The sequence below is a fragment of the Phycodurus eques genome, chromosome 12, assembly GCF_024500275.1.
Source record: "Phycodurus eques isolate BA_2022a chromosome 12, UOR_Pequ_1.1, whole genome shotgun sequence".
Taxonomy (NCBI): Eukaryota; Metazoa; Chordata; class Actinopteri; order Syngnathiformes; family Syngnathidae; genus Phycodurus; species Phycodurus eques.
Window position 1 is genome coordinate 17,878,659 of NC_084536.1, and position 26,233 is coordinate 17,904,891.

The 26,233-nt window shown below is 41.1% G+C and overlaps 1 protein-coding gene across 2 annotated transcripts in view; it reads left to right on the plus strand.

Moving 5' to 3' along the window:
- Positions 1 to 26,233, plus strand: part of LOC133410994 (E3 ubiquitin-protein ligase SH3RF3-like) — a 95,074-nt gene that overhangs the window by 54,847 nt on the left and 13,994 nt on the right. For both annotated transcript variants that reach the window (XM_061692762.1, XM_061692763.1), the window contains exons 2-7: positions 2,427 to 2,702; positions 6,802 to 6,897; positions 16,178 to 16,489; positions 17,516 to 17,631; positions 20,118 to 20,288; positions 25,742 to 26,013. In XM_061692762.1, the coding sequence (XP_061548746.1) occupies positions 2,427 to 2,702; positions 6,802 to 6,897; positions 16,178 to 16,489; positions 17,516 to 17,631; positions 20,118 to 20,288; positions 25,742 to 26,013 (1,243 nt within the window). The remainder of the gene's footprint in view (positions 1 to 2,426; positions 2,703 to 6,801; positions 6,898 to 16,177; positions 16,490 to 17,515; positions 17,632 to 20,117; positions 20,289 to 25,741; positions 26,014 to 26,233) is intronic.

Below are 26,233 nucleotides of genomic sequence, written 5' to 3' on the forward strand. Positions count from 1 at the left end.
CACCAAAATGTGTTTGCATGTGATCGTCCAGACCCTGAGTAAGTTCTATGGCAGACACCATTTCAAACCTGTTCGAACCTGTTTAGAAGAATGACATAAAGAAACAAATACATTCATCTTAGAATTTTTAAAATGCTACTTATTCCCCATTAATGCTTGTCTCTGGCTGCTCTGCGCTTGAGAGAGCATTTATTTCTTATTATTTGAATGAATATTGTACCTAGATTTTGCAATAGCTGTAATGGATGATAGCAGAAGTAGTGACTTTATTTTCACCGCTGTTGTGTTTTTTCCCCTAACATTGCATCACCACTGATCTCAGAGAGTCTGGTGGGAGAGCCTCTGGCTGTTTGCTTCTTAAGTGACATCCGGAGAGAATCAGGCTGCATAACAAGAGCATCTCAATTCTCTGTGTGACAATTATTGTTTTCTTTAAAGCATGACATGTCAATTGGCCCGTTGCTGCCCACTTGGATTGTCTCTACCATAAAGCCCATTTCATGTCTAATTAGTGATGCAACAATAGCACTTTTTTTCAGACCAAATACAATTGCAAGTTTTTACAATTACGAGGACTTGCATTTGAATACTCGCTGATACAAAGTACTGATACTCGATAATGCCATTACACGAGAGCGCTGCTGGTTCGGCCGTAGTCAAGCAGCTCTGAGTGGAGTTTGAGAAACTCGATGCATGCCAGACGGCCCGCCGCTGCACGCCCTGCAAAATGGATGATGAACTCCGCTCGGGTAGCGACCAAGGCAGCTGCCCCACGGTTGGCGGTGAGGGGTCGTCCAGTTGGCACCGAGTTTGTCGACCTCTGCTTTGCGCTGCTCGGCCGACTCCGGGTTGGCTAGTGTCGTCTTCTGTGTTTACCTTAAAGTATTTCCACAAAACTGACATGGCTCCAACTCCACTTGCCCCGAAGGTATATGTTAAGCTGGTAAAGTGGTATTGGAGTTTTTTTGCGAGTGTGAGTACAAGTACAGTTGTACAGTATCTGGTATTGGTTTATCCCTCTTTAATGTCACTAATTTAGCTATATTCATTCGATGAATTGCCTTGGATTCTTTACCCATATTTTTTTATGTAATGCAGCATAGCATTTTGGGTCTTTTGCAACTTTTTAATGTGAAGTACCACAAATGTTTAAAATGAAAACAGAACAATGGAAACAAACCAACACGACCAAAATTCAGTTGAAAGCAATTTGTTCCAGTCTTCACACAAAGGAGCACTTTCACCTCCTTAATGGAAAAACGTAATGAAACAACAGTTCACTGGAAATTGGAACCTCAGGGTTTGGTAGGTGTTTTTTGGAATAATTTGTACTCTGTGACACTACTGCAAGACAGTATTCCTTTTAATCCTCCTCAGAGGTTTTGAGAAGGCACGTAATGCTGTCTGTCCTATAAATGGCATATAATAACATTTGTCCATGGAAAGCAACAAGTTAAGAGCACAAATATGTTTTCTTGAGAGCTCTAAACGCAATTTGGGATAATAAACTAAGGGTGAGCATTTGATTCAATTAAAGTTTCTTTTAAGTATATATACTTTTAAGAAGATACGACAGGTTCTCTCTGAATGTTCTGAACTCCTGTGGTATTGAGTCAATATTCAGTATCTCATTTCTCAAAGGCCAGCGGTCCTTGAACTTTTGTGCACCTCGAACTGGTTTTAAGCAAAGACATATTTTGACAGACTGGCATAGAAACAAGTAAAAACAAATGATTGAACTCACCATTACGAGGCATGTAGTTGTTGTAATTAGTGGGAGCTCTGTGCTTACTTCCCTTTTACGAGCCAGTCCATTTTGGGGTAATCTTTTTTTTGTCTAAAAAAAAAACCAAGCAAAACAATCCAAAGCCTTGTCTTTCAGTGCCATGTGCTGAGGCAGTTTTCATGGCTTCGTAACCCTAACTCTCATTAGCCTGTCACAAAATATTATACAAATCAGTTTTGTGTTGGTGTCAACTAGCACGGAACCTTAAGTAGGAGTGCTCAAATTGTCTCTTAAATGCAGCTTTCTTTTTCTTGGAAGTTTGAACCTTTTTGTCTGTCTCATTATTTGGCCTGTTCCCCTTTTTTGAATAAGCTCTCCAAACACATAGTGTACATTTTTACTTCCTTTTTCCTGTATCACATGACTGAGATGTGAATCTTGATTTTTAAAACAAAACCTCTTTCAGACTTTGATGAGTTTCCAGTCTTAGCACTTGTCTTAGGCCACTAATTCAATGACACTGACTCAACAGCACATTTGCTGGTCGCAGCCGAGTAGTGCACTCCACTTTGGATCAATTGCTTCAACAATCAACCCCTCACCTTCAACAGAATTCTTCAGTTAATCGAGCATGAACCTTACAGTGATTTTAAACGGCTATTGAGCTTATGACTGGAGAATCTCTTCCAATCTCTTTCAGAATATCCCAGCGCTGCCTTGTGGGAAAGCTCTCTACTCTTACGAGGGCAAGGAGCCAGGTGATCTACAGTTCTCCAAGGGTGACATCATCATCCTGCGACGCAAGGTTGATGACAACTGGTACCACGGGGAGTTGAACGGTTGCCACGGGTTCTTGCCGGCGAGTTACATCCAGTTGTTGCGCCCCCTGAGCCAGACTCCGCCCCAGGGCAAAGCACTGTACGACTTTGAGGTCAAAAACAAAGACCAAGATAAAGACTGCCTGGCGTTCAGCAAGGTGACACACACGAACACACTGGTGCACATTCATAAACTGTGAAGTTCTCTGTGTATGGGAACTCTGTGGTTTATCTAGATAGGAATGGTGTTGTTTTGCTTTTTCGTTGGGGAACCTGATAATGAAAACCATGACTTTCTGGTGGTATCTTGGCTTTAGTTTTATTTGTTCCGTGATCAAGCTCGCAAATCGGTACGGTATATCCATATTCAGAAAAATGGGTCTAAGCACTTCCTCCCGGTTCAGTTGACTGTTTGAATAAAGAAATGGTATATATGTATTGTACATTTTGTTCAAAGGCACCAGCTATAAAGAAAACTAAATTTGATCAAGTTCGGCTTACAACCATCATGTAATGAAACCTTAGTTGCTCCTTAACGTAGCATTTACAGGAAGTCCCGCTTTCCGGGTTTGGTCACGTGGCCTTCCGCATCGAGTGGATTGACTTGTATAGGGTATCAAATCAATTTTACCCATTCAAATGAATTGGAATGCCAATAAACCGCTAACCCCCCTAAAAAAAGTCACATTTTTTATGGGTAATGTTTTTTTTGTAAATTATAAACATCAAAATATCATCAAGGGGAATATAAAGATATAAAACTGTTTTTAAGAAGTCCACACACAGACAGTTGTGCAGTGTACCTTTAAGGGGGAGTGGCCGAATGAGTGACCTCACAAGGTCTGACTCCAGTTTCAGTTGGCCATTTTCTCGGCGCTCACGTCTGCTCCAATGCTCCTTGCAATTTGTCTCGTTTATTATTGGTGTGTTTGACTGCTTGTCCCGTTCAATAAACGGCTGAAAGTGCATCAGAAAATATGGCTGTCCTTTTTTTTCTTTTTCTTTTTCTTTTTTTTTTTTAACTTGGCTGAAGTGGCTCGGATATAAAATTTTGGGTTTGTACAAAAAACAAACAAGCGATGTCTCATAACTTGAGAAACTTGTAATTGCGGCTGCTCATAAGTCAAGGTACTAAAATACTAGGAACACTTCCATCTGCACAAACCCCAAAGAAATCCTTCAAGAAAAGTGACGTGAATAATCAAGGCCATGTTTCAGCTGGGATTCCATCTGTCGTGTTCTCTTCCCGACAATGATCTCGGCGGTGGGTCAGTTGCTCGTAGCTATTATGTTCTGAGGTACACATTAAAGAAACACGAGGCGGCTTCTTCAACAAGACACATTTATCCCGAATTAGAGAGGGCTTTGTTCGGGCCACTTTGATGCTCACCGATACCACGTGCCTCATCTCTTTGGATACAAGGACATTGTCATCTTCGTGATCAAAACGAAGTTGGTAATTAACATTGTGGGTGTGAACGGAGATAACAGCTTGCCTTTTGAGAACACATGATTCCAAAACCTAGGAACACCTTCAGAATGCTAAAAGAAAAAGATCATCGAAAGAGACTGCAGTGGTTTGACAGTTGGCATCCTGAAACTAACCAACATTTCTACTGACTAAATAAATTGGCCTCCTTTTTGAAGAAAGTGTTGCACTGAAAGACTGCAGCATTGGCCATCATTGAGCAACTCAAAGAGAGTGGATCTTACTACAACTGAATCTTAACAAATTGGTTTGGAACCGTACCAAGACCAGTATGTGTATGCATAACCAGAGTTCAAATGACAGCAGAAAGCATTGGAAAATCAAAAAGAGTTGAGGGAACTGCTGTCTTTTTGCGGCACACCTACGACTATATATGAACTCTTACCTCATTAAATTTGAGAATTTTCTACTTTGATACAGTCCAGACATGAACATTAAAATCTCTAGGGATGAAAAATATTTATTGAAAGCTTTGCATTGAATATGAGAAAAATCCATTCCAAGACCTTTCAGGCTTTTTTGACACTTCCCACCAAAGTTTCCTCTTAAAAATGAATGCAATTTTCAATTCAGTCTGATTTTCCTCAATTATACTCTCTACGTTCCTCCGAAAAGCTCGAGAGGAAACGATGAGAACAAAATGAGAGAGCGCGCTCCTCGAAAGCATGTTCCCAGGCTCGGTTTGGTGTAAACAGTAATTTCTACACCCTGTTCTGTTATGTCGCTCAAAGCTTATCATTTGGTACTGCTATTACACTGGCTCGTTTGTAAAAGGCTCCTGACCTCACCATTCTGAAAGAGTGATTACATTGTACTGCACACATCACAGCAGGTGCCGGCAAGTAGTCATGAGAGACTTTTACTGAACACTCTTGCAATAACATCCTCATGATGACACATTGTTTTATTAAAATTGCTTTAAGACTAAGTGAATCAACACGTAGCTGATAGAAGATGACACTGTGCTGTATATGGACTCCCCTGCCGTGTGCCGAATGTGTTGTCATGCAAAACCAGTGTGTGTGTGATTGTTTTCTCAGTGGGAAAGGTAATTACTCACTATGACTAATACAAAGTCATTTAGTAGAATTATATTATCACTGCCGGCCCTAATGGTCTTGCCAAGACCCTCATATTCACGTGACAAGAGAAAAACACACATTGTGTGTTCATCTGGAGTGAAAGGATTGATCATGCCGCTTTCTGTTTTACGGGATATTACTGAGAAGGTTTATCAGATGTGAAGAATACAGTAGACAGATAAGCAGGAGTAAATACAGGGCATGCGATTGGACTGTTGAAAGTCTACACCCACGTCCCTGGCTTGAGATTGTTATTTTCTCCATGTGTCAGTCACATGCATTAAAGCACTGAGTCGCTTGGACACCAAGTCGACGAAAAGTGCTCCCTCTGGTTCGGTCATGTAGAGTAGAGTAAGAACATTCCTTCGTACGCACCCCAAAATACAGCTTTGTCTTCGGGTGGTTACCCTCATGTTTCCAAAAATATCATCTTTAACCAAACTCAAAGTGTACCTTGAGCTATACAAGGCTGCAGTCTATAGCGTGCGCTCAAAAAAGAACGGCCATGTAAAAAAAAGCATGTACTTATTCTACATAGTAAGTATGAGGTGGTTTTCACTGCTCATTGTCAGATGATGTAGAAACTACACAGTTGGAGACAGCACCATTGTTCTTTTACTATAACTATGATTTCATCATGGGTATTTCTTTAGCATTACATATAATTTTTTTTCAAAACTGCAACTGCTTTTATGAAAAAATGTACCCAGTGGTGCCTTGAGATAAGAGTTTAATTCATTCTGGATTTGCCGTTAATTGGTTCCAGCCTCCAAAAAAAAACAAGCAAAAAAATAGTACACTATTGTATTGTATATATAACCATAATGACATAGTAAACTAGAATGTAAGGAAATGTAAAAAAAAAAAAAAATTCCACACTTTTTGCTTCAGTTTAATGGACCCCGTTCTGCTCCTTGTGGTGTGCACACCTTGGCCACGTGGGAGCAGTTTAATACAGAAATACGTGGAAATGTCTCAGGTCCTCAGTAAGCCACGGTAATATTAGTAGTTCTTTGCAGAGGATAAAATATATATGCCTGTAACTATTTTTATATAATCTGGTCTACATTTGTTGCTCCACTGTTTGTGTTCCAATATCCGTCACTTAAAGAGCAAATGCTATTCGTTAGCCCGTCTATGGTGTTTCCCATTATGTGTGCGTTAAGCTAACGTACTAAAAGGGAAGGTTATGTGGTTGTTTTAAGTACACGATGTGTAATTCTCTTTTTTTACGTTTAGTTTGACAGTAAACTTAAAGTGGAAGTGGCAATGACCAGCTTGATGCCTCTTTTTGTTCACTATCTGCCAAACTGCTGCTTGTTGTGTTGTGTTATGTGTTGAGTTCACAGCAACTTGAGTTTTTTCTCGCAAGTCAAATCTCAAATACGGCCGAACCACAGCTCGTATCGCGAAGAACTCATATGTCGCATATCTCAAGGCACTAATCTTTTAAAACCATAAAATAGATGTGTTTTGATCATGTTTTGTTTAAAAAGAGCTGTAGTTTGACATATTTGTGTCATTTGAATGTAAATATAAATTCAAATGACACAAAACTATTTGAAATGATTTAACTGTACTGCACTGTAATGTGAAATGATGTAACTGTGGTCCTTGTCTTTTGTGTTTTGTGATCGTGTGTGCGTGTGTGTGTGTGTGTGTGTGTGTTTCGGCCACTTCTCTAAGGATGAAGTCCTGACAGTAATCAGGAGGGTGGATGAAAACTGGGCAGAAGGCATGCTGGGAGACAAGATTGGTATCTTCCCCATTCTCTACGTGGAGGTAAACCTAGAGACATCACATGCATGCATGCACGCAGACACTAACATCAAGAAACAGCAAACCTGTGGCAGAACCAATAGCTGCATCTTTGGAAACTGTTATTTTGGGGAAAACCTTCATAACAAGCTAAAATGCACTTTACACAATACAAACTCACTGATTATATCATTAGGTGAAACTTCAGAGAGATTCCTTTAATTTAGCTAAGTAACCAAACTACTGATTTTTACATGAAAGCAAACCTAAATCTTGTATTGGATCACATTATATTGTATACAGTAGGTGTACTTACATATAGTGGCATATAACGGTATGCTTGAAAAAGATAGAATAAGAAATGAATCATTACTTCTATAGCATAGGCTTGTTTGGCTTAAGAAAACATGGTCCCAGTGTCAATATTTCTTGCACGGCCCACACGTACCCAAGAGTCAGATATCCGTCAATCCAAGGGGTTCCTTTTAAATAGAGTTTCATCAATAATTTAGACCTCTCCATCACTCTGAAACAGCAGGGGCATGAAGACATGTCGAGGGTGAGTGTATGTGCATGTGCATGTGCGTGTGTGTGTGCGGCAGCAGTGAACACCAACGAGACTAATGAATAAGACCCATCTGGACTTCAGCTGGTGTTTGTGTGTACCAAACAGAATAATCAGATGCATTTACAAATCCTTTGACAGCATGGTCAATATCGTCCAGATCTAAAGATGATTTCATTTTAGAACCATTAGCAAAAAGGGTGATATGATGGACTAGAAGAAGGATGTCTAGACAACAAAACCATTATCTATCATCAGACGATGGACAAAAAAAGAAGAAGATATTTCTTACATAACTTCCGAAATAGTTTATTCCATTAGGTAACTTAAATAATGTATATGGCAATGCCATTTTGTCTATTGCTTCTTGGGAGATTGGAATTTGTTATCGAGTAAGCATATTGAATGGTATGGGACTTGTAAATGTGGAGGACTTTCTAAAAAACTGGAGGACATTGGAGGCATACCAGAAGATAATGGTTAGTATTTTGCACAGCAGGCCGTAAGCATCCATCCATCCATTTTCTGAGCCGCTTATCCTCACAAGGGTCGCGGGAGTGTCGGAGCCAATCCCAGCTATCATCGGGCAGGAGGCGGGGTACACCCCGAAACGCTTACCAGCCAATCGCAGGGCACATACAAACAAACAACCATTCGCACTCACATTCACACCTACGGGCAATTTAGAGTCTTCAATTAACCTCGCATGCATGTTTTTGGGATGTGGGAGGAAACCGGAGTGCCCGGAGAAAACCCACGCAGGCACGGGGAGAACATGCGAACTCCATACAGGCGGGGCCGGGATTGAACCGCGGTCCCCAAAACTGTGAGGCAGATGGTCTAACCAGTCGTCCGCCGTGCCGCCGGCAATAACTCGTGTGCTTTTGACTTTTCCTATGCAGGGTTCGGTAGCACCGGCTCGAGAGGAGGAGATGAAAAAGGTTGCTTCAGGGTGTGAGGACTTTGAAACGATTGAACCTTGCCATTTTCTGGCTCTATAAGAGTACAAGCTGTGGGTGGCGGTAAGAAAGTGGCAATGGTTCATTTTCCAGTTCATAGTGTTTGCTGCGCTGCTCTGAGCCTGCTCATAATCAGTTATGATGTGAAAAGGACGGATTCAGTTATTGCAGAGCACAAAAGAACAAAACAGAATAGAACTCCCTGCCAATCTCCAGGGCAGATGTGCGGTGTATGCAGGGTGGGCCATATGTTTGTGTATATATATTGTTCTTTGTTCTATGATTTAAAAAAAAAAAAAAAAAAAAGGATGCGTGATTTATTTTTCTAGTGCATGGAAACCCCACTCTGTATTCTTTTTTTCACATTCTTCTTATCTTAGTTTTCAATTAAAAAAAAAATGTGATGAACCGTGCGCGACAAAGGATTGACACCTTATAAGTCACATGTTCTGTCTCTGATGGATTGTTTTTCCTCAGGCACGTTGGTTTCTTGCATATCAAATTAGAGACACAAGATGGGGCCAGAGATGGCTGTTTTTTTTGTTGGTTTTCTTACAGCTCATTTTACTACAAATATGGGGAAAAAAACGTTTTGGGTGAAAATGGCTCACTCCTATTTAATAACCTTTATTGAGGATGGTTCCTCTTAAGAATAAGAAAAACAAAGAAAAAGCAAAGCACACACATTATCATTTGATGCTGGTTGAACAAAGCAATGTCCGACATATGCTAACCCTTTTACATAACTTATAAGGTGATTTTTTTCCCCCAGAAATTTGTGACTTGAATTTAAAAGCATCTATATGTACCTTGAGATACAAGTTTGTTTCGTTCCTTGACCATGCTTGTTGCTCAAAAAGCATGTATCTCAAATGATATTTCCCCTATGCAATGAACGGAAATGCCAGTAATCCGTTCCAGCCTACAGCCCCCAAAACAGAAACACATTTTGGGGTTTTTTTCAATGATAATATAAGACTTTTTTTAAAATAAAAAGATACAGTAATGACATAATTAGATTTTGTTTGTTTTTTGGGGGGGTTTTGGTCACAGTTTCTCCTTCAATGCACATTTTTCTTCTCGTTCTGGTGTGCACACCTTGGCCACCTGGAGGCAGTATAAGACAGACATACAGATATACTGCGCTTGAGACCGAGCTCCTCTCTCAGCTTTTCAGTACGGTAGTAATATTAGTTGTTCTTTGCAGAGGATAAGAATATATGCCTGTGAGAATTGTTATATTATCCGTCTACATTTGTTGCTATTTGTGTTCAGATATCCGTTTTAAGTGGGGTCACAAGTAGGCATGTATTTGGTTTTGGTAAGCATAGCCAAAAGCTCTCTTCAAAGATTCCATCCATCCATCCATTTTCTGAGCCGCATCTCCTCACTAGGGTCGCGGGAGCGCTGGAGCCTATCCCAGCTATCATCGGGCAGGAGGCGGGGTACACCCTGAACTGGTTGCCCACCAATCACAGGGCACATGTAAACAAACAACCATTCGCACTCACATTCACACCTACGGGAAATTTAGAGTCTTCAATGAACCTACCATGCATGTCTTTGGGATGTGGGAGGAAACCAGAGAGCCCGGAGAAAACCCACACAGGCACAAGGAGAACATGCAAACTCCCCACAGGCGGGGCAGGGGCTTGAACCCCGGTCCTCAAAACTGTGAGGTAGACATTCTAACCAGTCGGCCACTGTGCCGCGCTCTTCAAGGATTGAATTCAGTAAAATGTTTCATGCTAAGATTGTTGGAGAGCCAAGTGTGTCTCCTGAAGTCCGCTAATGTCCCAGTTTTTGGGGAATCAAGAGATGTATACAAAAAAATGATGTTTGTGTTTGTGGATAGAGGAAGTGTGTGTATGCCTGCGTATGCAGTCAGCCCATTCTCAGTGCAGATATAAGCCTATAGGTTTGACTTCTGGTATGATTCACCCTCTGAGTAAAATTGAAAAAAGGAGTTATCTCAAAGCGTAGTGGCTAACCTTGGATTTTTATTTAAGTAATCTTTGAATTGTTTCTATCAGGCATATCTCCTTTCCCGCTCTCTCTCCGCCACACGCACTTTTATCGCCTTTGCCGCAGTGATGACCTGGCACTTTTACGGTGCCAGGCGAGTGTGTGTCTGCATAAAGTCAGTAAAACCAGACCTGATTGACTTGAAGTTCGCAAAGCGCTGGTGTTCTTTGCCTCACTGACCTTTTGCGTCTGGAGAGTTTGTGTTTGTGTCCTCTAGTCTATCCCATGAGAATTGTTGCTTCAATCCATCATGCTCATTAGCATATGATTTGGCTTGATTAGCATATTAATAATATGGAAATCGAGCCTATATAGGTTGTTCTTGTACACAGATTCTCTTTTTCTTTCGGTCCATCTCTCTTGAAATTACTCCACTTTTCCCTCCAGGGAGTGTTTGGAAAGTCTCAGGTGAGGCTGAGCAAAGATAATTGGGGTTTGTCAGAGGGCAAAAGCTGATGTTGTCTCTTACTGTTTTAGTTGATGTATCGCTGCTCCTCAGTGTGTGCTTTTGTTTTAGTTCGTCTCCTGGAAATTAATGCAAGTTAATTGAATGTCCTCTAAAGCTATGCAGGTGCTTAACAAGAACCTATTTTACTGGTAAAGTCTTCATTAATTAAATGGTGAATTTCTAATGCGCACGCACCTGCTTGTAATTTTAATGTCTACTTGAACAGCTTGCAATGCTTTAACACTTGAGGGGAGTGTGTTTATACTGCAGCACCTCTGTGCACCTTGTTATTATCCCCCTATCTCCATCCCCGAGTAAGCCCAGCCTTCTCCAATTGGTGAGTGCAAGCAAGTGGTTCATCCTTGAGGATGATAACGCAGTCTGCAGTGTACATGAAAGAAAACTTTAAAAAAATAAGAATAATAAAGGCTGAGTTCAGCAACATCAATATTTTCAGTACAGCCTGTTACTGAATCTGCTGTTTGTTTGAGTTAGGTTTCTGTAAGAGTTGTGTATACGTCTGCTGTTGGATGTTTTAATATAAAAGTTTCGTAACAACCCACTAAGCAGTCCTATTGGAAACAGTTCAAAGAACAGTAAAACTAATTATATTAGAAGTGGGGTCAAAACGATGCTAGTGCACCAAAATTGTGTAAAATCAACAACTCTTAGCAGTTGCGTTTAGACTCTTTGCTTAACACCCCCTGTTGAGTATGTTCCTCATTTTGAAAATGTCATCAGTCCTTCTTTGTGTTAAAAAAAAAAAAAAAGCAATTAAAAGCCAAAAACAAAACACACCCATTCATCAGTTGGTGTTTGCTGAGATTGTACACAACATGGTAATATCGCACATGAAATCACACATGAAGCTGCCTCCACAAAAATGTTTCATCCAATTACGAATTGTCCATCTTTGCAGTTTCCACTCTAATAAGAACTGCTCTCATATGGGCATGTTCTTCCGTGTGCGTAAAGGGGAAAAGACGCACAGTTTCCTCAGTTTTCTGGCTGCGCAGATTCTCCCATCGGCTTAAGTCTGTCATTTACAGACCTTCATGCCAAATATGCACTCTGGGGTGAAGCAACCCTAAAATGTGGGCATTCCCAGTCAAGTCTGGCCTTGTGTGCATTCTACGCTCGATTTAAGAACTTTTCCTCTTACTTCCCCTGACTTCCACAAAGCTATTAAATGTATTTAAACGGCCACTGTCACAGTTTTTTTTTCCCTCTCTTTATTTTAGGCTATGACTGGTAAAAAAAAATTATATTGAGTTGTTCAGAGAGGCACTGTGAGTCGGCGATTACAGCATTTTAGCTGTTATATTTATTGGTGGATTATATTGTCACTAGCGGCCTTTTTTACCGCTATTTGTTTACGATGCTTTCCAACAACGGCGAGGAGCGATTACGCTTCAGACATGGTGCCGGTCGGCATTAAACGACAACCGTTTGGAATCGGGTTTTTGTTTTTGTTTTTGTTTTTGTTTTTGTTTTGTTTTGGCTTTTTTGTTTTATTTGAAAAAAAAAGATTACCGCAAGATGGGACCTACTCATTGAAGAAAATCTCATGTAAGACTCCCATTAACTGCAACAACTACTCCTTTCATTGCAGTGGTGTAATTACGAGTGGTATATTTGTTTTGGTTTGTTTATAGGCTGGGCCATCAATATTATGTATATGTGAAACTCCCTTTTTCTTGCTGGATCTCCAAACATACACTGAGTCATAAGGACAGTATTCCCATTAAATTCCTTTTATTGGCTTTATTTCATACAGAATAAAAACAAAAAGTGTAAGGGTAGCCGGAGCGGCCCACACGTCCTGCCGACTACCAGTCTACTACATAAAGTATTTTCAAGTTCAAAGTTTCCTTTTTCACTGATCAGAGATGAAATGTACAACATGAGACTAGTGATCATGAATGGTCACATCAGAGAAAACTTGTCATGTATGGGTAGCTCATGGCAAAATTCAAGTGACGAAGTGTGAGCACTGGAGAAAGAAGACTTGATTAGGCTTAGAGTATTTTATGATGCCTGACCCTGTGACAGTGACATCATGTGCCTAAACTAACACGAAGCCCAGTAACTGATGAGCACATTGTCCATGTCATTTGTATTGAAGTTGCTCTCGCTGCCGCTGCGGAATTCTTTGGCTTCATCAGCTGGCCGGCATTCACATCGCCGTTGATAAACAACTGTCCGACGTGGCAGCCAGTCACAGCGATGGAGCGAACATGGATTGCTCACATTTGCCACTTGTGCTTGTGAGAATGAGCTGATTGTGTACCAGAGCTCAAATGACCAACGCAGATTAAGAACTGAGAGATGCCCTCAGTTTCAGTGCTGGCAGGCAGTCTGATATCTCTGCCCAGAACAATATGTCCGTATTGTAACTGAACGAGAAATATGCTACATGCCCAGTGCGTAAGAGCTCATGTCAGTACGTTATTTGACCACCACAAATATCGTAATTTCCCGTGTATAATACGTACCCCCAAAATCAACCCCAGAAATCAGGAAAACCCTTCTATCTTTGTACATATTATGCACACCATCAATTTGCTGCTATTCATATGGTCAAAACATGAAGTATTATCTGTTATTTTATGAAGTTTTTCAAATAAATATTATTTTCTGTGTGCACGTGCTGACGTAATTCTTTTTTTTCGGGACAGTCTACATATCCTTAATGTAAAGAAGCTCAACATTGCTTAGTGTCACTAAACTGCGACCAATCGTCACCAGAATTTATGTGACCATGTCTAATTATGCTCCTTCCCCATCCAAATGGTTCTTGGGTGAGTGGTGAAAATTTACATGACTATTAATTCTGCCTGTTGAGCACAGCCTTTTTGTGCCCCAGTCTACAAAGCAAGGTCCATAAAGGCATGGCTGGATGTGTTTCGTGTGGAAGAACTTGATCTATGACCTCAACCCCACCAAACAGCTTTCGGATGAACTAGAACAGAGCTGGTGAGCCAAGTCCATCTCCCATGTCCAGCATCAGTGACCTGTGACATCCCAAATGTTTTTCTACACCAATGGTAAAGAAATTCCCACAGACACACTCCAGCTTGTAGAAAGTCTTTGTAGCAGAGTGGATGACATTTGCAATGCGTATAATAACCAGGTGTTGCATGGATGTAATTACGTAATCCTTTGGCCTTATTGTGTATCTGCAAAGTTTTGCTCATTGAATTTGAGGACCTTGTCATCGTGACCCACCAAAAACATGCAGTTACCTTATTTTAAATTAAAGTGTTTTTGTATTTGATAATTGTGTATCGTTTCTCTTGAGGGGATTCAAGAAAGTGGCAAAATACTATAAAACATAATGGCTACAGTGTTGATTATATGTTTTTACACTTCTTCATAATTCTGAGCTTTTTGGACTACAGCATGTTGCACCATTCTAAAAGATTCTGGTAACTTCTAACATGAGCTGGACCATTTAGCTGAAAATATGGCCAGGCTTTGATTCATGTGGAGCTCGACTATATATAGCAAAATCTCATGATAATGCAGGGGTCATTAACCTTTTTGAAATTGAGAGTTACAGTACAGGGCAGTTTGATACACACTTATGCAATAATACATTTCCTCCGATTATTTTGGGGTAAATCATCCTCTTATCGTCGTTGCCCCCCCAACCACCCCCAGCTTGTCTCCCGTAACGTTATTTTTTGTCATGCTCAACAGAAATGCTTCTCAAACGTTTTAGACCGAGTATCAACAAGTATCAGCTAAGTATCAAAAAATACTTAGCTCTCCAAGTACCACCATCTTGACCAACATTAAAATACAGTAGCGTAGTAGGCCAATGTGTTCATAAAACCAGAGGCAGCGGTTTTATTCCCCAAAAATACATTTTATATTATTCTACAGGTAAAGAATGTAAGACACTAACATGAACAACTGCGGAATTGCAGCAATATTTAATGATTATTTTGTGTACTACCAGAGGGGGCCCCGCCTACCACACTTTGAGAATCACTGCTTTTGCAGTGCTGACCTTTGAGCTATATATATGTGTGTATATATATAAATATATATATATATATATATATATATATATATATATATATATATATATATAGATAGATAGGTTATTGAGTTTCAGTATATATTATTATTATCAGTATATATTATTGTTATCAGTATGTATATATATATATATATGAGGCACGGTGAACGACTGGTTAGAGAGTCTGCCTCACAGTTCTGAGGGCCGGGGTTCAATCCCCGAGAGTTTGCATGTTCTCCCCGTGCCTGCGTGGGTTTTCTCCGGGCACTCCGGTTTCCTCCCACATCCCAAAAACATGCATGCGAGGTTAATTGAAGACTCTAAATTGCCCGTAGGTGTGAATGTAATTTACACCAATGAAAGTGTGATTTCAAAAAAGAATAGCTACAAAACATTATATGCAGCTAAATGGGAAGTGGCACTTTCTGTTTTTGGGGTTTTTTTTTTTAGAATATCAACACACACAAAAATAGACACATCTCACTGGTGAGCTATTTTTAGAGCAAGCCTGCAAGCAGCTAATGTGGTGCTTGGGGATCCCTGATGCCTGTGGGCACCATGTTGGTGACCCCTACCATAATTGAATGAAATGCTACACTAGAATCGTCAGTCTCACACAGCATACATTTTCCATTTTTTTAACCTAAAGTTTAAAACCGGCTGTTTCACAGTTTTTCAGTTTAGCATTCAAATCTCAACTCCGGCCTCCCTCTGTGGAGTCTACCTGTGCTTGCGAGTATTTTCGGCGGGTACTCCAGCTTCCACCCACATTCCAGAAACATATATGTTGGGGTCATTTAAGACTTTACCTGTACATTGTCCTCAAGTGTGAATGGTCATTTGCTTATATATGGCCTGCTATTGGCTAGCAACAGGTCCTGGGTGTACCCCACCTCTCGCCAACAGTTAGCTGGAATCGGGTCCAGCACACCGGTGACCCTAATGAGGGCAAGGGCTATCAAAAACAGATAGATATTTAAAAACAACTAAATCTAAGATGAAATTGAAGCTGAACCTAAGGTGATGAAAGGACACACGAGGACATTTGAAACCTTTCCAGATGATGCCATGCCTTTCCTCACACTGCTCTATGTACGTACATGACCAATCACCCACCTCTTCCAAGCGTGCCAGACAAGGGAAGTGTTCCAAATGCTACAAAGTACTCACACCAACCAAACATACCAGAGTTTAGGTGTCAAGTGGGCTCAAGCACGACACGGATTGAGTACACACTCAAAAACCAAAACCAAACATTCGTCATTCTCTCTTCTCCTCAGTTAAACGAAACGGCAAAGCAGCTGATGGAAATCGACAAGCCGACAACGACGACCAGCGTGCCGGGTCCGAGCTCGGAGCCGGCCCCGTTGGCTCCGTGCTCTCTCGGCCCCTCCCCCGGCACCTCGCCTTCCAATGGAAACGGCTCGGGACATCGGAGAGGCGAAGGGAAGAAAAACGCTAAAAAGAGGCACTCATTCTCTGCTCTGTCCGTCACCCAGCGAGCGGCCCAGCTCAACAACAGACACAGTATGGAGATCTCCCACCCAGTCCTCATCAGCTCCTCTGACCCCAGGGCCGCAGCACGCATTCAGGTTGACGCACTCACATGCACAACACACACAGTTAATGATTGGTAACAGGTGGAAACAGGTTTATTGTACCTTCTCCCATCTAATGGAAGAACATTGTGGTGAGGTGTTGTAGGACCAATACTAATGACGATAGAGTTCATCTAAAAAGGTTTTATTGAAATTGATGCTGAATGGCGGCGTGGCGACCGACTGGTTAGCACATCTGCCTCACAGTTCTGAGGACCGTGGTTCAAATCCCGGCCCCGCCTGTGTGCAGTTTGCATGTTCTCCCCGTGCCTGGGTGGGTTTTCTCCGGGCACTCCGGTTTCCTCCCACATACCAAAAACATGTATGGTAGGTTGAAGGAAGATTCTAAATTGCCCTTTGGTGTGAATGTGTGTGCGAATGGTAGTTTGTTTGTATATGTGCCTGCGATTGGCTGGCGACCAGTTCAGGATGTACCCCGGCTGTGATAGGCTCCAGCACGTCCGCGACCCTTGTGAGGATAATGATGTACGGAAAATGAAAAATGATGCAGAATGTTGTAGTGTTGAAGGAGGACATTTTGATTGGAATTGATTTGAACTGCCTTTTTGGCTAAAAAATGTGATGTCCATTGTCAATCTTATGGCTATTCCATTTATTTGATTCATATGGTGTTATCATCTTGTTTTATTTGCCCATAACTTGTAAGTGCCAAGTGGACTGGTGTCATGCATACTGCACAGTGATGGAATTTCCATATTTACCTGTAGGTCTGTGAAGAGATATACTTCCTGGAAAATAACACAGCTTTTAACATCATTGATATATTTTGCAATTGCCAACTCTGACAGTTCCATTTAAATAAAATATTTGGTACTTTCTTCAATAGCTGTTGCCTAGAGTTACTTACTATTTGCCTCTGGTTGCTTCTATACTTGTATTCAATGTTTTTGTCTCCTCTGGTCTAATACCCAGGATGCATTTAGAGGTGTAAAGCTGCAGACACATACATACAGAATACAGGTATTACGTTTTTGTTTACTACTTTCTGCATGCTTTTAGGACGCATCGTCTCCAGGTCCCTCTCCCTCCTCGGCAGGGGTACTGGTGCCCCCAAAAGTGGCATCTATAACCTCAGAGCTGTTGGCCCACGCAAAGGTGCAGCTGCCTCTCAACATGTGAGTAAACATCAGACAGTTCTCCCTCCTGTAACCTGGATTTTATGGTTTTTGTTTCTTTCCCAACACGGAATATGCCTGAGTTCTAAGGTTCACTTTAGATGCCATTTTCTTGCAAGCATTAAAAAAACATTTCTTCCATTGTGCCTAGAGATATTGGCCATGTTCCACTATTTCTACGACTAGCAGCTACTCCTCCACCATGACACTGAGAAAAGCCTTTAAAAACAACTTTAAAAGACAGCCTGTGAAAGACACAAAAATACAATAACACACTAAGACCTTGGCTGCGTGAAGCCCCGTTTCAAAATAAGGCTTACGACTAAGAATCAATGGCATATAAACTGCACTTTCTTTTATTTTTATTTTTAAACATTAATTCATTCATACATTATCCATTTTTTATACATGAAGTTACTTCCATTTAAGCATTGTTCATTTCACTGGACGTATCGAGATGGCCAATGCTCCGCCGACACCAGGCACGTCCATGTCTGGGAAAAAGAAGTCAAGAGGAGGTGTGACTGTTCTACATGGAAATTGAACACTAACTGCTCACTGTGCGCTAAAGGCGACAGCCTGGACTGGTCCACAGTCAGTCACAGGGCAAGTATAGACAAACCACCATTATTCCAACTCACATTCACACCATCACTCAGTGGGAACTGCACCCACGCTGCCTTCACAGAATCCAAATGAGCGAACCACTACACTATCAGTGACCTTTGACAGTTGAAAATCACGATTTTGGACAACATTTAAGGCATATTTTTCTGGATATGTACAGTCACACTCCACTTTTTTTTTTAGCTGTGCGGGTATGCCGCTGAATACTTTTTGGATTCGTCAAGAATCAAGACATTTAACCAGGTCTCCCCTTTTCGAACCGTAAAGGAGAGTTTGCAATTAGAAAAGAATATGAAATAAATAAAAACACTTTTGGTCATATTTGTTAAAACAGCCATTATGACTTGACAGTAGTACATGATAAATATGATTTGTGAAACAAAATCAGCATGGGAGGGAAGGGAAGCGCCCGCAATGAATGTGCCTGCGAGTGTGCAACAAATGATTGACACCTCGTCAGTCACACCTTTTGCCTCTTATTGGTTGTTTGGTTATTTTTCTGCGTGTGCGTTGGTTTCTTGAAAATCAAATTACAGGCACAAGATGTGGTCAGAGATGGCTGATGTCATGTACTACTGTCAAGTCATATTGACTGTTTCTACAAATATGACAAAAAGGGATTTTTTTATTTTTTAATCGCAAACTTTCCCTTTAAGTGTCAAAATGAGTGTTCTGGAAAATAAATGTGCTACAAGTTGTGAGTTTACCCCACTAGAAGTGATGCAGGTCCCATGCATCAGCATTGGCAACTTTTGTAAAAGCAAGTTTCTATCACTTCAGCAGATTTGACAAGCTTAACTAGAACCTAACGTTTCTCCAAATGTGAAACAAGACCTCACCCTGCATTTTAGTCCCGCACGTCTGGGGCATGTGAGTCTGAAGTGGGGTCGTACTGCTGATGAGGGTGGACGTTTCAATCTTGACCTGACGACTATTCCTGTTGCCACGGGAAGACAGAATATGATCCCCACCTCTGTTACCATGGCAACCAAGCGGCAGCATATAGAGCTGGCTTACTCTAGTCTCGTCGTTTGCCATCACCATCAACAACAACAACAACAGAAGCTCATTTGTACTTGTATGTTAAATAGGCCCCGTTCACAATATTCCATTCATGAGCCCACTTCAACGCCCATACAGAAAGGTGCTACTGTAAATTCTCATTGTACTCCTCCTAGTAGTAAGAGTTTGGCACCATTCCCAATGTAGTCTTTGGCAGGTAAAACAAAAGTCTCTTCTATGCTCTTTTTCACCCTTATGGATTAATTTTCATCTGTTAAAGCACGTTTTACGGAGCAGTTCATTACAGGGAGAGAAGAATACTGCTTACAGGTAGCACATTTGTTTGGAAAATCAATACAAATGTCTAACTTTTCATATTGTCATATATGACAGATACATTGGGAAATTAGTTATACATCTCTTCGAGAATATTGGAGTCTTCTCTGGTGTTTTGAAGGTTGAACGTTTTACTTATATAACTAAAGTTTTGTTTTCATTAACATGAATATTTGACTGTAGGTTTGGATCATGGTCATATTTTGCGTTTATTATACTGCAGTAGTAAGGACAGTAACTGCAGTTTGCAAGTTTCCCGTTCGGTAGAGCAATTACCCTGTAGTCGTGCTTCTCTCCACGTCTATTGGAATGCGTAAGAAAAATCTCCTAGATCTGCAACGGGATTCATTGTGGTAATCTACTTGTACAACCATGTGTTTGATGTGTTCATGTAGAACGTTTTGTCTCTGTCATATTATGTTTTAGTGGGGGGAGCGTAAGAATAACCAGCACAGATGTTGTGTAGTTGCCGCTTATTTTTTTCTGTTAATGTATTATTTTCAAACACCTTTGTTTCTCAGCTACCTTGCGCTTTACGCCTACAAGCCCCAGAAGGCTGACGAACTTGAACTTAGGAAAGGTGAGATGTACCGGGTGACAGAGAAGTGTCAAGACGGATGGTTCAAAGGCACCTCACTGAGAACGGCAGCTTCTGGCGTCTTCCCGGGAAACTACGTCACCCCCGTGTCCAGGTTAGTGTTGGGAGCCAGGAAAGATGAAGGCCTATTATATAGTCGTCCTCACATTTAATGGGCATGTTTTATTCAGATGGTCACAGTAGAAACATCTACATTCATTTTTAATATGCCCCGGGCGCATCTGTTATATTTCATTTCTCATGCTTCTGATATTGTATGAGTGCATTGTAAATACTGTTTTTGCTGATAGTGGTTGAGAGCCTTATCCTTGTCGAATCACTCTTTAGTATTCACGGAGGAAAGCGCTGCTTTCCAAAAAATGGCCCGAAAAAAAACATCTATGCCTTTGCAAAAGAAACAGATAAAAGAATTGGACTTTTCAAATATGCCTTTGACACCATTGAAATTTTGAAACGATGGCATGTTAATACAACGGAACCCCTTACGTTGAATGTTGAATTTTACTTTTGGCGAAAAAACCGCCAAGCACACCCTGGCTACCATAAAGACAGCCAAAGCATTGATTGCATTTTGACTTGTTGAGACGGCACGTCATCACCAAGTCACCGAATTACACTTGTCAATTAGTGTGCAGATCCATGTATGTGGCGCCGGCAGCAGACACGTAATCAAAGACGTTCCGCAGCTTCACCAAACAATAAAGTATGTACAGTATCTGTTATCGGAAGCTAACGCTAATAACACAGTTAACAACACTGCTGCTCTGCTTAAGCGGAGCATATACAGGCGATCAGGACACATTTGAGCATTGTTCCTCCTGATTTGATCTGGTTGGAAAAATATGTGGGTAGGCATACAAGCAATGAAAAATAAAGTCCAGATAGGTAAGACTGAATGTTTGTTTTGGTAACAGCAGTGCGTAACTTTTTATTGCATAAGAAGGTTGAAATGTTACTTTAACTTTGCCAGTTATTCAAGGTTTTCACGATGGCAAGGTATTATTTCTGTCATTCATTAAAATATAGATTCCTAATCTGGACAAATTTGAGTTTGAGCATGTTCCTAGAATGTGTTGTGCTCGATCTGAAGGGATCCACGGTATTGTCTCTGCCATTCTGGTGCTACCACATAGTGAGAGTACATCATTACCATCGACATCATCATCATGATCATAAAATTGTTATTACTGCTGCTGTTAGCATTCAAACTCAACTACCCGGCACTGTTAAAACCGCATGAGATTAAAAAGCAAGTGTGCTGGGGTCATAGTTGTATATTTGTTAATTTTTATGGCCATCATCATTCCTTTGAGGAGGGCCATATTTCAAGTGGGTGCTCGGCTCATCTGCATTCTGCCCCATGATGCGGTGAAAGGCTATGAACGAGGGAGAAACAAAAGCTGAGCAGCGTTGGAATAATAGAAACACAAACAAGCGGGAGAAAGATAATGACGACTCTGGGACCGGCAGAAAGAAAATGAGGCATGAAAGGAGTGAGGAAGATGATGAAAACAAATGAGGTTGGTGGGATGTGGACAAACAAAAAGGTGAAAAGAGGAAAAGAAATGCCAGAACCATGAGACGAGGGAAAGACGCAATGCAAACGAAGAAAAACATGATGCAGAGGACACTAAACACTCTCCACTGAATGCAATATAGAGCAATAATTAGTGGGATGGAGGGTACAATCAAACGAGACAATTTGTTATATTTATACAAGAACACTCCTTCTTTGTTTAGCTTCCGTCCTACATACTTATGAAGCTGCAAGGATACTTATTATAATGAGGAGAGGCTGACACACACACACACACACACACACAGACACACACATCCCACACATATACACACCAGGTGACATTTAATTGACTGACTGTATTGTCCTTGAGATTAACCACAAATTCACCTCCAAACTGAAATATAGTGGCATGTCCACACTAAGTATTTATGTCCCAATTTGAATTCGTGTTGGACCCGTTAAATTTGGATTCATTGTTTGTTTCTTTGATGCTTCCCTGTTAGCCTGAGTATATTTACTGTATTTGACCATTTTAAATGCAGTGCCAAAATGATGGTTGTTTTGCAGCTTTTACGTTCCTATTCTGTTAAATATGCTGTTGTTGTTAAAAAAAATATATATATATATATATACTTTCATATGCGTGTGATCCGTGCTGCCCAATTGTCAGATGTCTCTACTACTTATCTTGTGGTATGTGGTATCTTAAAGAGTGTTTTTTTTCCTGCCCTGTCTGGTCGGAAAATGGTCAGGGCTAACAACCGTAAACATTCTACCTCAAAATTTACAATAGAAAATCCTTGTGTCTGTTCAGCTGCAGAGCCACCATCTCCATGATTGGGACCAGAAACTGAATGACAGCCAATGAGGAAGCGACTTGAAACTAGTTCAATAATGTGTCATTCAAAAGTCATTCGCCACAATAAAAATAACATTGAAGAGAGTTTGCAACAGCAGACTATTTATTAAAGGTGTGTGATACTGCAAGGTTAAGGTTAATACCGGGCCAGTATCGCCGATTTCGATACCAACGTTTTTTTATTAATTAAAGTTGATATGTCATGCATTGCGGCACGTTGGACGACTGGTTAGAGCGTCAGCCTCACAGTTCTGAGGACGTGGGTTCAATCCCCGGCCCCGCCTGTGTGGAGTTTGCACGTTCTCCCCGTGCCTGCGTGGGTTTTCTCCGGGCACTCCGGTTTCCTCCCACATCCCAAAAACATGCATTAATTGGAGACTCTAAATTGCCCGTAGGTGTGACTGTGAGTGCGAATGGTTGTTTGTTTCTATGTGCCCTGTGATTGGCTGGCAACCAGTTCAGGGTCTACCCCGCCTCCTGCCCAATGATAGCTGGGATAGGCTCCAGCACGCCCGCGACCCTCGTGAGGAGAAGCGGCTCAGAAAATGGATGGATGGATGGATGTCACGCATTTGAAATGACTAAATCTGAATGAATTTTCATGAACTTTAGGTGTTCTTGTGCCTTTTTCCTTTGGATTGTGTATTACCAGTAGTTAAAAAAAAATTATATTGATTAATACCAATACCAACGTATGTATCGATATTTGGATCGATCCACCCACCACTTAGTTAAAGTGCTCTAATATCTTCTACTGCGACTTCTTCTTCTTTGTATTTTCCACCAGTCTTGTGGCACAGTGTTGGTACTACGACAGACATACTGTTCGGGGGTGAGACTCGCGATTGTCGGTGGCGGTATCGTTATGTATGTGATGTGCTGTGTTGGTCATCTCTAGTACACCGCACACTTTAAGCGCAGTAAGAACATACTTGCGGAAATTTCCGTCATCATGTGTAAAGTCTCGCACATTTAAATAAATCGGTGCGATGTTAAAAGTATGTATGTGTGTATCATGCTTTAGTGAGTGGCTTTATGCAATTATTACTTGACCATGACCACAACAGTTTTAAGTGCCAAAACAAATGTTTACCACTGTGGTGACCCACAATAGGGAGACATTGAAAGAGTGAAAGGGAGTTGTTGGCTTCAAAGGGAGCGATTGGCTGTTTGATGTAAAAGCACTCAGTTTGTATGTGAAGAGTAAAGTGACATGACTGGTTCTCGTCTCCTCGTCCTGTTATTTACCGCATCGCCACCCCATGAAGCTAAAACCATCCCTCATGTTACCCTTCAAAATGTCTCTAAAGCTTGTTTTGATCAAAGATTGTGTAATACCACACGTTAAAAATCGGTCCACCACCATGCCTTGCGGATTCATACATAACTTCACAACATCAGCTTAATGTCACCCTAGTGCAAGATATTTTTGAGGGAGCTCTTCCAGCTGTCCCACTTATACATGCATCAATGCAACGACGGTGGCCGCCGCTCCTGACATAACATTCTGTTCCGCTGCTCCGTTTCGGTGCAGTTTACTCAAAAGAGCAATATTCCTGATGGAAAACGGCTATGTGCACGGGGCTTAAGTGAGGTCCAGTCAAAATGTCCTCTCTGCAAGTGTCCTCTTTATAGATGCTTTAAAACTCAAGTTGATTCGCACACAAGATCAAGCACACATGAGGCCATAACTCTTGTATATGACTGGTAGTCAGTGGGCAGCAATAAGAGAGTGGATGGCGCAGTCAGTGTAGTTCAGCTGACTGGGCCGCCATTCATTTTCTGCAGACAGAAACACAAGCGACGTGCTGCGTCATATAATGTGGTCAAGAGTAAGAGGCAGTGCTGTTTTTTAGCTGAAAACCAATTTAAAAAATAGTGTTGTTTTGGCTTACATGACAATGGCAATTTGAGATGGTAAACCAAGTGAAGGTTTTTCAAAATCTTGCCATTATTCTGAAAATACTCTTCTGTAAAAAGAATTGAAGGCATCACAACCAAAACAACAATGCTGGACCCCAGTGCAGTTGTTGCATTTCTGCAGATAATGCTTCATTAAAGGGTGCATTTTTCTGTACTCAATACTGCAAGATACATAACTCCACATACAGTAGAGGCCAAGGTGACATACACACAAACATATGGTCTTCAACAGGGCGCTGTGAGGACAGAGCGGTTATATGAGTGTAGTGTTTATTAACAAAGTCACTTCGCCTATTACTTGCCATATTTCGCTGGTCTATGTGATATGGTTTGTCCCAAAAAACAGTTAAAGCCCGCCTATTGACCGTTATTCTGAGCAAAATAGCCTCAGCTATTTGATTTTTTTTTTTTTAACTCACATATTCAGGGTTTTTTTGTATTTTTTCTTTAACACTGTAACCCTAAGATTCTACAAGATACATACAGGTACTTGCCTGTGTCCTCGTGCTTCTGGTTCATGTTTTTCAAAAATCAAATGATCTGTAAGACATTTATTTTTAAAATAAATGTAATTTTTTTGTAATGTATTTTTGATCATAAAAATAAAACTATTATAGCCTATTGTTTAAACATACAGTAATGACATAATTACATCAAATTAGAATGTAAAGAATTAAACAGTTTTGGTCACATTTTTGCTGCACTTTAATGGATATTGTGCGGCTCCTTTTGGTGTTGTGTGCATTGGCCTCTTGGGGGCACTATGCTACAGAATGTGGAGCTGCACTTTTTGTGGCTAATGATGTAAGATATGTTGTAACACGGCTATATACTGTAGATTCTATTTGTTAACCTGTCTATGGCATTTCCCATTATGTGTTACCATTAAAGACAGCGAACTTCAAGGCAGTTAAGTGGTTGTTTTAAAGACACAATGTGCAATTCTCTTTTTTTAATTTTTAGTTTGCCAGTAAACTTCAACTGGGAGTCGTATGACAGCTCCAATCTTAAAAAACTCAAGTCGGGTCTGTATTAACATAGGCAATTATAAATATTTTTAGGTCAGGGCGTCAATTACTCACATTCCCTATCCTCCCTGAATAGTGGGGGTTGACAGGACCCTACAGTTATTCCTTCTAATGGAATTAGAGTAGTGTTGTTGCTCCCGATCTTGTAGTGTGGATCAAATGTCTTTTCAAACCTGCACCATCCAATGACAAGTGACTCTCCTCTTTCTGTTTAAAAGGGCAACGTTTGGAGTTGGTGCTACGAGGGGCTCATGTTTGTCCAGTCCAGGAAATGGCGGCGGTTGTGGTGGTGGTTGCGGTCAGGTCTCCAGTAAAATCTCAGACCCCTCCTCTCCAGGGTCCCCGGGGCCCTCTTCGTCCCGTACCTCCACGCCGTTGGTCAACTGCGTCAGTCCCGCCTCGTCGCCTCAGACTGCTGCCGCCCAGCTGAAGAACTGCCTGCGCTCCAGTCAGCATTCAGTCAACCAGACACGCACCTCAATGCAGCTGGGTAAGCACAACTAAACCCATTTTCAATCAATACTCATTTGAAATCTTGGTGCGTACACTTTCGAATGGGACCAAACACCAGATTTATGCAGATATATACAATTGAGTGGAGGTTTGTGTATCACAGGTTGTAGAGAGGAAAATTTTCTTTGCTGCCATTAAAGCAACAGAAACTACCATCAGTGTCATGACATAGTACAATCACCACAATCTGCACACTG